General features: G+C 39.4%; 1 protein-coding gene across 2 annotated transcripts; it reads left to right on the top strand.

The window, feature by feature from the left end:
- The first annotated feature begins 909 nt into the window (after positions 1 to 909).
- Positions 910 to 13,486, top strand: LOC132978696 (palmdelphin-like). Of its 2 annotated transcripts, none has more exons than XM_061043961.1 (10): positions 910 to 1,140; positions 4,829 to 4,877; positions 4,990 to 5,070; positions 5,864 to 6,006; positions 6,565 to 6,679; positions 6,776 to 6,800; positions 7,279 to 7,371; positions 8,230 to 8,390; positions 9,293 to 10,304; positions 12,824 to 13,486. In XM_061043961.1, exons 2-10 carry the CDS (start codon positions 4,833 to 4,835, stop codon positions 12,868 to 12,870), a joined length of 1,722 nt encoding a protein of 573 aa, XP_060899944.1. In that variant the 5' UTR covers positions 910 to 1,140; positions 4,829 to 4,832; the 3' UTR covers positions 12,871 to 13,486. The 2 variants fall into 2 exon arrangements, with proteins under 2 accessions (XP_060899944.1, XP_060899945.1); XM_061043962.1 differs by lacking the exon at positions 910 to 1,140 and adding an exon at positions 2,710 to 2,847.
- The last annotated feature ends 479 nt before the right edge of the window (positions 13,487 to 13,965 follow it).

A 13,965-nucleotide genomic window follows, 5' to 3' on the forward strand; every position in this document is an offset into this window, starting at 1 on the left:
TTTTTGACAGTTTTCTGTTCTGTGTTTTGTGATTTTCTTTATTCAGTCATGCAGCCATGTCAGTCTGAATAATGACAGTTATTAACTACATCAGTGAGAACTTAAACATGTCTGTCTTGTCTACATGAATATGAGTCACTAAATCACATAAACAACACTGCATGCTGATTGACTTGATTTAAAATGGTCAAATACTGACCTCTGCTGCTCACTGACTGAACTGCAGCTGAAGTAATAAATGATCACTGCAGACAGGCAGGAGCTCGTTATGTATTAAAATATATCTGATATTCTCCTCAAAGTTTTCACAATATATTAACAACACTGTAATGATCCATTCAGCATCATCAATGTAGGCATTCTAATTAATTTATCAAACATTGTAACATTTAATGTATGAACTAATCAACATTGATCCTTACCGGGCAGTCAATCACTGAAACAAATTATTACTGATACTTCAACAGGGATATTTACTGGACTGAGGCAACATAACTTACTCATATATTTGATTAATATATACGTGATGTATCAAACATAATTCAAATTAAACTTATATAGACTTAAATTAAACTAATGTCCTATCCAATTGAAAATATATATTTTATAAGATTATCTAACTAATCCAAATTTAAAGAGGGCCATACAGGGCTCTCTCTGTGTGTGTGTGTGTGTGTGTGTGTGTGTGTGTGTGTGTGTGTGTGTGTGTGTGCGTGCGTGCGTGCGTGTGCGTGCGCGCATGCGTGTGTCTCTGTGTGTGTGTGTGTGTGTGTGTGTGTGTGTGTGTGTGTGTGTGCGCGCGCGTGCGTGTGTGTGTGTCATTGAGAACTCGGTAGGGGATTTAATTTTAAAGAGCCACACCTACCGCTCTGCTATTGGCTGACAAGAGGACAGCCATCCGTCAATCACACACACACACACACAGACACACACACACACAGACACACACACACACACACACACACACACACACACACACACACACACACACACACACACACACACACACACACACACACACACACACACACACACACACAAGCCCCGCCCATCTCCACCTGGAGCCGGGAGGCCTCGAGCGTCCCTGGAAACAGTAAGAGAGAGCCAAACTTAGCACGCGGAGGAGAGGACGGCGGAAAGGTAGGCTCACTTAAACCTTTTACTTTCAGAGTGTCAATGAGTGTGTTTGATTTAAAATATTTAACATTATTATATTGCACTTAATTTATCATTAAGTTTTCAATGCGCACGTCAGGTTTCAACCAATGAGCTGCTCTCACACAGATCCGAGTGTTACACAGTGTGTGAGAGTTCGTGCACAGAAGTTCAGCTGTACGTGTAGACAGATATATCAGCTGTCAAAGAGGATAGATGTTCACATTTATAGAGTGTGTTGTCTATTTACAGAGTTTGTTGTGTATAGAGTGTGTTGTAGATGTACACAGTGTATGGGAAGGTGAAGGGTTGGAGCATTCAGCCTGTCCGAACAGAGAGGTGAAGTTAATCCTTAATTCTGTTTAAGCCTCAGTTTCTCCTCCCAGTCTGCAGGCTGTCACACACTGTTCACTATAAGACAAACTGCAGAGGCCTATTAGAGGGGACAAACATGAGGCTGACTGCCCAGGACCCTGGAGGAGGAAGGGGTCCTTAAAAACATCTCTAGTTTTAGTTTGGATTAGTTTTCTCTCTAAGTCTTAACTTCCTGAGTTAAGGAAAAAAAATAACCATGATGCTTAACTCTCTATGGACTCTGAAATAAAAAAATAAATAAAAACAATTCAAATGACTAAAAGATGCATATATTTTAAAATGCAATTCATTTTATTTTTTTTTAAATTAAACTGCATTAGTGTTTTTAAGAGTGTAAATCAAAGTCATAGAAAATGACTTTGACTTTGACATTTAAACTTAATTTAAAACTTTAATACAACGGCATCAAGAAGTCCTACTGACCCAATATTACTGTAATACATTTTTGGTTTTTAAGTTAAAAATTGCAGGCAGACTCCCGCTCACTGTCTAAATTGCACAAATACATTGCCATTGTATTTATGCATTAAGACAGCCTGCAATGTTCGATGGACTCATTTCTCTCCTACACACCTCTCATTAAATAGATCGTTTCCTTAAAGCTTCAGTACTTTTTAATAGTGTCGATCATTAAAAAAACATTGACTGTGTACCTTTAAAATGTGTTGTATCTAAAAGTAATGAGGGAGATGTTTTTGACCTTTATTGAAATCTGGCTCATGGCTCATGTGTGTAATGGAGGTGTAGTTTTATTCAGGGTTGGCTGCTGTGGTGCAAGCATACATTTATGAAATTATCTGTTTATTTTACAGGTATTTTATCAGTTTGTACTTTTCAACATTATGATATATTTCACCTCTGCAGGAGAAGTCTAAATTCACTCACAATATTTAGTACATTATTCAACAATTAACAAAAACTCATAATAATCAATGGTTAACCCATCTGTCATTGTCTTCAGTCTGGTTTGTAGCATTGAGATATATATTTTTTTATGTTAGCCTTTATTTATACAGGTACTCTCCATGACATCAGACAGATGTGTGTATAAAAATAAACATTTACCATTTTAAAGATAAAAACACAAACAGAGAAAACATTTTTACATTCACACATGTGCCAAGTGAGATTACACTGGAAGCCCTAACATTTTATTTTTACTCTGTTTATCTATGATAACATTTCCATTTCGGTTGTTTTCTCGAGATCTCCTCTTCTTTATCACATCATCCCTGAATAATAATGCTGGTTGTCCTTTGATAAGAGGTGAACTTTTACAAGATCTAGAGAAATTCACTCGTCATCAGCTGAAACCAGGTTTGTTAACCCGAGACAAAGGGATAAACTAGAGGAGATCCCGAGTACACAACCAACATGTACTTGTAATGTTATCACGAGAAACAAGGTTGAATAAAAATAATGTAGGCATGTCCTCATGAGGCTTCCATAGATTAGACAAACATTCATATTGTTTCATTTGCATGCATTCAATACTTTCTCTCTGTCTAGTTGGAAATCTCTTCTTTCCTCATCTGTAGTTTCTTTCATTTTAAGAACATAAAATTCAAACTTTATGAGCCGCTCATCACTCCAGCGTCACACCCTCCTAATATGATGGAAAATAAACTACTCTGATCTACATCTAATGTTAGATGCTTGATTGTAGTTTTATGCCTCTTCTCTGAGAACAAGTTGTTGTGGAGTAAAATGTAAAACAATTGTATGATGTCCGAGATGTGGGGTGATAATGTTCAGGTGTTAAAGTCATCGAGGTGATCCAAACACACGTGGTCGCTCAAACAGATGGTTTACACAGATTAACATCCTCATTAGTAAAGATTAACTCAGAGTGGCTGCTCCTTATTGTGTGTGTGTGTGTGTGTGTGTGTGTGTGTGTGTGTGTGTGTGTGTGTGTGTGTCTTTGTGTCTCTGTGTGTGGCCTTATGAGGGAGTTAGAGCAGAATAACATGTTTCCTGGTCTTCAGAGTGGATGGGCCGGTTTGTTCGGATGACTCGGAGCAGGATTAATCTGACAGTCTTTTCTCCGGGCTGACCCGAGGCTGTGGGTCACTAACATGTTAGCATCCTGTCTGAAAGTACATACTGAGGGCACAGAGTGCTGCTGGTCCTTCATGTTTCCTGCTGCGTTCTCACATCAGCTCACTCACATGGAGGCATGCCAGGAAAGAGTTTGGGTAAAGTCAGGGGTAAACCTTCAGCCGTTTGTGTTCACGCATGCAGCTCAGCCCATGATCCATGTGCAGAGTGATTCAGTTGTGCTGTGGAGGAAACTGAAGCAGTAAATGTTTCAGTCTAAGAATACCACCTCCCTCCCCTGACCTCATTTTAAATGTGAATATGTCTGACCCCAGGGTATAAACCCCCTGACCCTTATCTATATAAAACACTCCATGATGACAGGAAACTTCCCAGGGACTTCCAGGATTTTCCTCAGAGGACTCAGCAGAGACAGAAAAGTCATCCCCTTTACCTCCCTATATATTTAAACTGTTTGTTGTGTTAAATATAGACTACAGCCAGCTGAGAAAACAACAAAAACAACTTTAAATTCCACAGTGAGACGCTAACATGGTTCCCACGTGGACAGCTGGAGCTCAAACTCTCTGACCCTGTGGGTATGAATATCAGACTGGACCCCAGCATTTAAATATACCACAGGGTTTAGGAGTTATAGATGTGTCAGTAAAATGATTTATTTCAAACAAAACATGATACAGACACACACAGACACACACACACACACACACACACACACACACACACACACACACACACACACTGATGTGGAAACACATAGATATACTGTATAGCTCCAATTCATAACATACTGTATCTGAAGGCACTTTACAGAAAGAGAACATCAGACCATACACTGAGTTGTATTAAAGAGTAACAGTGGGAAGGCAAGGAAAAAACTGCCCTTAACAAGCAGAAACCTCGAGCAGAACCAGACTCATATTGAACAGGCAGAAACCTGGAGCAAATACGATGGTTCAACGTTTAGGTAGAAACAGAGACAATGTTTTTGTGTAATCTAGACAGTGTGCTCTCTCCTTCTTGCTCTCTCTCTCTCTCTCTCTCTTGGTTAAAATATGTCTGAGTATCTGAAGTTTCCTTAAAGCTTTGTGCTTTCTTTTCTTTTATTGATTATTAGAATTCTTTTGACACGTGTATGGACATTTTTTTTTGACAACCTTACTGTTTGTATGACAAATATTGAAAATCTGTCTTTTATTTTTTTCTCCTCCTCATCCTCACTGGTGTTTGTAACCTGCAGCAGGATGGAGGAGTCAGACCTGCTGAGAGAGAGGCTGCAGGCCATCACTGTAAGATCTACACAAGACAAACATTCATGTTCATACTATACATCATTTACTGCACAACATTCATTTAAACCTTAAACATAATTTACTTTAATGTGTGTTTAATAAAAAACAGGAGAAGCATCGTATTCAGGAGGACATCAGACGGAAGAAAGAGGAGCTGGACCGAGAGAAACTCAAACTGCAGCATCTCAAGGTGCACTGCTGTCACTCAAACATCGTCTATAAACATCAAATAGAACTGTTCATGAAGTGAAACTCTACAAACTCTCTGCTCACTATTAAAACATAGTTCTGTTAAAGTTATGTTAGTCTAATTACAGGTATGTTTAAGGTAGATTTTATTCATTTATTTACGTTACTTGATAGGGACAGATAGACAATCTGAAAACCACTATCCAATGCAGGTTGTCATAGTGCTTAAAGTGGATACAGATGATGACAGAGATGAAACACCTGTTCCTAGAAAGGATTTTGTGTGAATAAAAGATTAAAACAGATAAGTTAAAAAGGAAAGAGAGAGACAGAGTGAACTTGGTGCAGCAAGATACAATAAGACATACATTAAGCTGTGACATAGTTACAAAATAAAAAGAAGAAAGTTAGACATGAGTACTAGTAAGATTTGGTGGCTTTTTTTAAAGGTAGTGAAGTTTGTAGTAAGTTCCAGGATTTTTTCAAGCTGTCTATGCAAAAGATATTTTGCTAAATGAAACTTCACAATTGCCACATGAGCTGCAGCCCTGTAGTCTCTGTATGTAGTGCATTTATTTTAGCTCTGAATTAACTATTTAAACACTACAGTCAGGCATGTCCAACAACAAAAGCAGCATTAGAGCAAGAGTTTAATAGATAACTGTTTTTGTTTTATAGTGAGATCATTTTTGTCCACTAAAGAAATCTACTGGAGTGATTCCTAAATGTGTTAAATCTCAGAGTGTATAAGGTTTACTAAATCAGAAAACTTGTATTCTGTTTCAAATCATCAGAAAAAGTCTCTGAGGGAGCAGTGGCTGCTGCAGGGAGCAGTTACCCACAATGCAATACACTCTCCACAACGACAACATCATCAACAAGAGAGCGCCACGCGTGACCAACAGGAGACCAAAACTCTGCAGCTCAACATACACAGGTACACACACACACATCTCAAACACACACAGATACACACCATTGTATGCCTGTAAACATGGACGTCACCCATTGTTTTCTGAAGAGCCCATCGGTGGTGATGGCCATATTGGAAATGTTGACCCTATCAAGCTTTCGGTCAACATAGAAACAGACAAAGAGGTGCAGCTGAGGCGGGTCTTACGCCTCCTGACACAGCTACAACACGGCTGTCAGATCGGTCATGCACCTAATTACGCATAACCATCAAAAAAATGTAACCACTCGCACAGATTGTGCCAATAAAGATATTAACCAATCAGACTAAAATAATTATTTGAACCAGGCTGTTAACATGTTCATTTCTGCTGTCAAATGGACATTTTAATAGGCGAATGGGAATTCTGGAGCTACCCTCAAGTGGACACTAGAGGTACTGCAGCGTGTTGCACTTCTCCATTGGTATCATTTTTCTATTACTGGAGTGCACACACACCTCAGAAACACACACAGTGGCAGACACACAGAAAAACAGCAGTGTGACACGTTATTGACCATGAGTGTCTCTCTGACCAATCAGGATAGAGATGGACGTTCTCTCTCTGGAGAGGGAGGAGTCTATCGTCTCCACCAATGAGAGCTTAATCCTCAACCGACTGAAGGCTGTGGAGAGGAGTTCAGAGGACATCATTAGGGTACATACACACACACACACACACACACACACACACACACACACACCTACACAAATATTATTACATTGCTTTAACTTATTTCTGTGTGTCTTTCAGGAGGCTCAGGACAGCTTTGTTTTTGGTAAGAATCTATCAATCTTTATTTGTACAGCTCCAATTCATAACAAATGTTATCTGCAGACACTTTACAAAAAGAAAAAGCTGCCTTTCTCAGGCAAAAACCTTGAGCCGAACCAGACTCAAAATGAACAGTCATCTGCTGAGACTGTGTTGGTATTACAGGAAGAGAGATAGAGAGAGACAAACAGAAACAACAACAATGAGTTAAACTGATATATGGTTACAGTAGTAATGGTAAAGGTATGTGTAATAGTAGCTGTAACAAAAAAATATGAAAACAGACTGATGATTCTGATTTTAACTTTAACACTACAATGAAGATGAAATATTATGTGTAACAGTTGGAGTGAGATAGATCCGACAGCAGCAGGTGATCCAGAGGGACTCACACGAGACGAGGAAGCTCAGTAAATATATATTTCTGTATGAACACATTTAAAGGTGTGATACTTGTTTACAGGTGTTTCTCTGTCCCACAGCGCCCCCTCAGGTCACCACAGTGTTCCCAGAGGTCCAAGAATGCCCCTCTCCTCCAGCCAGCCAACACCATGAACCAATTACATCAAGACAGAGTGAGATCATTTTTTCTCCTTCTGTAAAATCTTTGGTAGACTCTGTTCCTCTGCAGCAGTGCTTCCTAAAGTGTGAGCAGGGGCCGCAAGAGCCGTGAGAACCAGAACACCTAATATTTTTTCTATTAATGGTTTAAGAGATTCATCGTGAGTTGGTCATGAATATGTGGTAGATTTCTAATACTTGAGTATCTGAGTACTAATCGATGCATTCATTTTTACTTAGATTTGATATATTTTCACGGCATGATGACGTTTAAATACCATAACTCTGGTCCATGTATGGCTGTCGCACCACTGGACTCGTTAATAACTTCAATGATATATTTCTCCTTGAACATGTGAGCAGTGGTAGCATTATAGTGGTAGCTGACTTTTCTTTATTTTTTATATAAAACAGGGTCTAGTGAAAGGTGTTTGACCAATCAGGGAAAGACATGTGACTGCTATTACAAGATTTACGAGATATGACTCAAGTACAATTTGACATCAATTTCAATACCATGGCAACAAAAATACCAAAGGCAAACTTCTGCATACGGTCTAAATTGCAACGTATGTAAAGAATGCTCTCCATCTCCTACTTCCTATCCAAACGTTGTCAATGTTTTTGTGCAATTTCAACAGTGTGTGCTTTCTCTCATTCTCTTGTGGCAGCTTTTGGTTGAAAATATGACCGAAGATTTAACGTTTTTTTTAAAAAAATGTTTCAATACTATCAATAATTTAATAATAGAGATTGTATCATTTTAGAACACCTGGCATTGAAAGTATGAAAGCATTGAAAAGGTTGATAACCTTATTGGCAACGTGCAGTGACTCTAACATGACTGTGTGTGTTGTGTTTGTGTGTCTCAGCTCTGTTTGCCATGGAGATCAACGTGACTAAAAACCTGCTGACAGGAGAGAGTAAAGTTCTGTCCACTGCAACGATTCCTGCTGACGAGTTACACCAACACACCGGACTCAAGGTTTACGATGACGGCAGGAAGTGTGTCTACGCACTCAATTCACAAGAGGTGTGATCGTCATGAATAACAATAACAATGTTTAATGTAAAATGAAAGGTTGATTTAATGAAGTAGATAAGAACTTACACTGAGGTAGTAAGTAGAATTTGAAAATAAACACTGTTGTAAAGTTTGTGGCCCTGAAAGCACTGAAACAATCTCTAGATTGTCTACATTTGTTGCTCCAATCATATTGTAGTTCCAGGATTTGGGGTTGAGTGCAGGTACATGTGGACTCTAAAGCTGATAAATTCTAGTGCCAATAAAACAAGCTTTTACTGAATGAAAACATACTTCAAGCCAACGTAAAGACGCTGAAATGATCTGTTCTAGAAATGATGTAGACACAAATAATTTCATCCAGTCAGAGAACAGAGATGTTGACCAAACCATTACTGAACAATCTTATTAAAATTGCTATGGTTGTATTCATGACTGTCATGTGTTCACACAATCACCAGGATACCGTTAAGTGATCTAATTTAGGCATTACTTTCTTTTTAAATCACATAAATGGCTTGCTATTTTGTCCTTTATGCTTTATAGTGAAGCCAGTGTAGCGTATTTCTATTGTCTACTTCTGGCATCAGGTTATCAAATGTAACATTAAACTCTGATACATTTATATATTGGTTATCAACTGAAGTTTTGTGGATTATTTTGTTGGTTGGGACATCACTATGGCAACCAGTTCAATGTTTGATGTCTCCAAAGGATGTCAATCTAATCATTGATCTGGATGGAAAAATAAGAATAAATTGGAGTATCATCAGCATATTATCACACTGAAAACATGACAATTAATGACAGTAACTGTAAGAAAGTTATGAGCTCCTTCAGAACTTTTCTGCTGTTTCTGTTGACCTTTTCTTGTATTTTTCTTAAACTGACCTTATTTCCTCTTCTTTTAGCATTCACATGATCGAAGCTGTGCCTCCGAACTCTCAGCCAATGAGGTGGAGCAGCTGCTGAGGAGCGCCACAGTGCATCGCAAAGAAAACCACCAGAACTACTGTGAACCTCGCAGCACGAGGAAGGAGCTGTACTTTTATAATCATATTAATGAGAGAGAAGGAGGGGGGGACTGTGACATCATAAACAAGGGAGATAACAATGGTGACCATCACCTCAGAAATGGCCGAATGGAGACAGACTACGGATGGCAGAGAAAAGCGAGTGCAGATAATCGGGAAAACCATTACAGAGGACAGGAAAAGAAAAAAAAACAGAGCAACCTGAGGGAAGGTCATCGCCATGAAAACCGAAGTGGGTTTGGTCATTACTATGGCAACCAGAAATGCCGTGAATACAGTTCCTATGAGGTGAGGAACTGCCACACTATTCAAGGAGATCAGCCCCATTGCTGCTACACCAGCTGCATCACCAGGAGTAACAGCAAGGTACATGGAGATAGAACCAATGGCTGCCCTCTTCCCAGATCGCATAACCAGGAAGCAGTGTCTGCTTATCAACCACAGCTCTGCTACACCCCAGCCAATCATATCCCTCTTAGTGATTACATCAGTGTGGGTGAAGAGAATCTTTACTGCTCGAGCCAACGTTCCGATCACAATGGAAACCATCCCACTGCTCTGTACAGTGGCCCCGCCCCCACTGACAGACTGCCCTCCCCCCTCTTCGAGGACAATGCCCCTTACACCATCCTCAATGCTGTCAACACCACCGAGCCAATCACAGCCATCTTCATGGGCTTCCAGACGGCGCAGGACGACAGGGGGCTGGGTCATGAGTTTGAGGGTTCTCTGAAGGCAGAGCTGGTCATCATTGAGGACAGCGAAGACGTTGGTGAAGACAACAACACAAAGGAGAACAACAATGCTGGTCCAACAACGGACAACAATTATCAAAATGAAAGATCAACCACTGGAAACCTGAAACATACGCCGAGACCAGTGGGACCAGGTATCAGAAAGATCCAGAAAAAACACAGACACTGCTGCACTGTCTGTTAACTGGACTAACCAGTGTATGCCTGTGTCCACTTACCAGCTGTATCAATCAGCCAACTCATCACTAACCAGCCAACAACTAACATGCTGTATCACTCATCTAACAAGTCATTAACCCTCTGTATCAGTCAGATAACCAGCCCCTCACCAGCTCTATCAGTAAGTTAACAAGTTATTAACCAGCTCTATCAGTCGGCATACTCAATGACTAACTGCTAACAACTAACTAGCTATATCGCTTCTCAAACTAGTAATTAACCATCTGTATCAGTCAGATAACCAGTCACTTACCAGCTCTATCAGTCAGATAACCAGTCACTTACCAGCTCTATCAGTCAGATAACCAGTCACTTACCAGCTCTATCAGTCAGATAACCGGTTTCCATCCAGTTTTATCAGTCAGGGAACCCAATGATTGACTGTCAACAACAAACCAGCTCTATCAGTCACCCAACTAGTCATTAACCAGCTGTATCAGTTAGCTAAAAAGTAATTAACCAGCTCTATCAATCAGCTTACCAGTCATTGACCAGCTCTATCAGTCATCTTACCGGTCATTAACCAGCTCTATCAGTCAGCTTAATGGTCATTGACCAGCTCTATCAGTCATCTTACCGGTCATTGACCAGCTCTATCAGTCATCTTAACAGTCATTTACCAGCTCTATGAGTCAGCTTACCGGTCGTTGACCAGCTCTAACTAATCATTGACAGGAGATGATGGAGACCAAATCGAGTTCAAAGAAACGTGAATGAGGTGACAGAACATGACTCAAAGTAAAGGCGTGTCTTACTTTATGCCGGCTGTATCAAAAAATAGGTATTGTTTTAATATTTACAGCCTAAAAACTTTGTTCCTATGCTAAAATCAGACGTTGTACCCTTGTCGAACTAAATTAATGTACTTATTATTGTAATTATTAACCCTTACCCAAATTATTGTTTTTTTCACATTAATTATGTCCACCTTGAATCTTATTAATTACAGTGAAATGCAGAGTGTTGAAGAGCGTCTTTCTTATCTTCAGTGACCGGAACATTTAGAGATGGAGCTGTGTGAATGCTGTTAACTTGTGCACAGGGTTTCATTTCAGTGAGCTGCTGAGGTCCTGTGGCTCCCTCTGCTGGTAATCAGATCAAACATATCATAGTGATGAGTTTAATTACTCACAGAGGCAGCAATGCTTCTCCCAAACACAGACATGGAAAAGGTTGCAAATTACATTTTTGAATTCCAGAGGAAATAGAGATATTAGTGTGAAAGAACAGACTGTGTTTAATTCAACATTTAGTTAACCAGGAAAAAAACTTGTTGAGATCCAAAATCTCTTTTTCAAGAGTATCTAGGCCAAGAAGGGCAGCAGCACAGTTAACAGAGTTTCTGACTAGCAGCCATACATACAAACATAATATACAATATACAATTAATTAAATATTAAAGGACACAAAATAACAAATTTAAAAAGCAAATATTTGTCAAAATTGCCCACATTTGTAAATATATCAGACAGAACATCTACAGTGTGCCTCTAAATCATCTGACATCCTCTTAATATCATCCAATGAGACCTGCTCTTTAGGTTCCAGGTAATAATCAGACGGTAATAAAAGTTCCTGGGACCGAAGATTATTAGTTCCTGGACTCTTCTGACTGATGGAGGTCATTAGGTGCCAAGGCACACTCAACTGAATTCCTACAAATTGTTGCTTTAAGTCTGTGTGGACAAAGAAGACCAACCAACATGTACATAAAACAAAGAGTGATGAGCGAGGGCTTTAAAATGAGTGAGGAACCTCAGCCATCACATAAGGATTGTCACGATACCAGTTTATTCAACTTTGATATGATTCTAGTAAAAATCAAATGATATTGATAACCGTTTGCCACCAAACTAAATGTGAAGTCCTCAACACTCAATACTGGGTGATCTCTTGTTTTCAATGTTCAAAACTTGCAGATAAACTCCTAGTACTGTCTCACACTTTTAAAGACCAGTGTCGAGTGACGAGTGACGAGTCAGCGGACAAATAAGCAGCATTCTTGTTTAAATTAGCATGGTATTGTTTCAATTAGCAGACCAGGTGTGAATGCTTTTTCTGTGGAGTTGGAAGGTAAAAAAAATGTTTTTTGTGTGCTGGTCTGAACTCTAATCAAATGTTTTGTCTTTGTTTTTATTTGAATGAGCTTTTTATACTATTGTAAGTTTGTCCTGCTCATACAGACTGTGTTCATAATGTGACGTGTAACAATGACACTAATAAACCTTTGATACTGATTCATATTAACAGCTCTGTGTGTGTGTGTCTGCTGCTTAACCCTTATCATAACACTGTGTGTGTTTGTGTGACACCTGTGTAATCCTGCATGATGTGAATCAGTCAAATGACCGTCCAAAAAATCATCCTAGATTTCACTCTGTTAGTTTGAACTGTCACTAAACTCATTGTGTGTGTTTGTGTGTGTGCGATATAGGTGCGTGTTTGCAGGTAAAGAGGGTGGACCGAGGTCTTCCGCTGTAATCCCTGACTGACCACACACATCAGTTCTTCATCATCATCATCTTCCTCTCTGCTGCCCTTATACATCACTTTCATCCGTTCAAACCTGTTACTGATCCTCTGACTTTAAACTATCGCTGTGATGAGCTAGAAGAGTATTTCAGCACTCAAGATTAGACTCAGCCCTGTGTCTTTACCTGCTTTAGAAAAGGATGTGAGTCAGCATTTCAGACTAGACTAGACCCACCTCTACCGTAGTCTCCCTTAAAACAGATTATTGTAACATTACAACAGATCATAATGTATCTATACAGAGGTTCAGGTGGACCTCCACGCTGACCTGAACAGACTCACCTTGTCGTCAGTAGAATCACTGAAAACAAAACTCCTCTCATGCTGCCTCTGATTCACCTGTTGATAACCAAGCTAAAGCTTTAAATAACATCAGTGTGAAATATCCACAAAGGAAAGGAAACACACAGAGCATGTTTCAGGAGTCTCACACTTTATTAAAGAGCTCATCAGGACACCTTTCATTTGGCAATAATACATGATCAAACTCAAGGCCAACAAACTAAGATCAAACAGAAGCAGGATAAATGAGCAGAAAGAGTAAAATAAGATTACCATATACAGACAATTCAGGCAGTGTTGTGTTATTGTATCCAGAGTAATATGGTCACGAACACCCGCAGAGAACACATCTCAAGTGTAGTTTCTTCTTATACTAAGAGTCATGTGTGGTGTAATAAAGTGAGATAAAAGTGAGAAAACAGGAGTGAAACCAGGTGTGTATCATAAAGCAGTGAGGGTACAGCGGTGTGTAATATCATACAGACACACATCATGACATCGTGTTTCACTGTTTTCTCAATGTCCATTCACTAAAGTCAGAATCTCATACAGTTCCTTTTTACAAACTCAAACACTTTGTTCACATTCAAAACAGTTCTTTGTAAAGATGTGCTCAAACATGCCCTCCAGTGTTCAGTGTTTGATTATATGATCCAGACAAATCAAGTGAAGTTCTTCAAAAGTTAAGAGTCAGCATAGACATCAGTGTTTGATTTCAGCGGTCCTGTGAATGCACGTTAAACAGGAGGCGACGCTTTCAGC

This window comes from Labrus mixtus, chromosome 8, assembly GCF_963584025.1.
Source record: "Labrus mixtus chromosome 8, fLabMix1.1, whole genome shotgun sequence".
Classification (NCBI taxonomy): domain Eukaryota; kingdom Metazoa; phylum Chordata; class Actinopteri; order Labriformes; family Labridae; genus Labrus; species Labrus mixtus.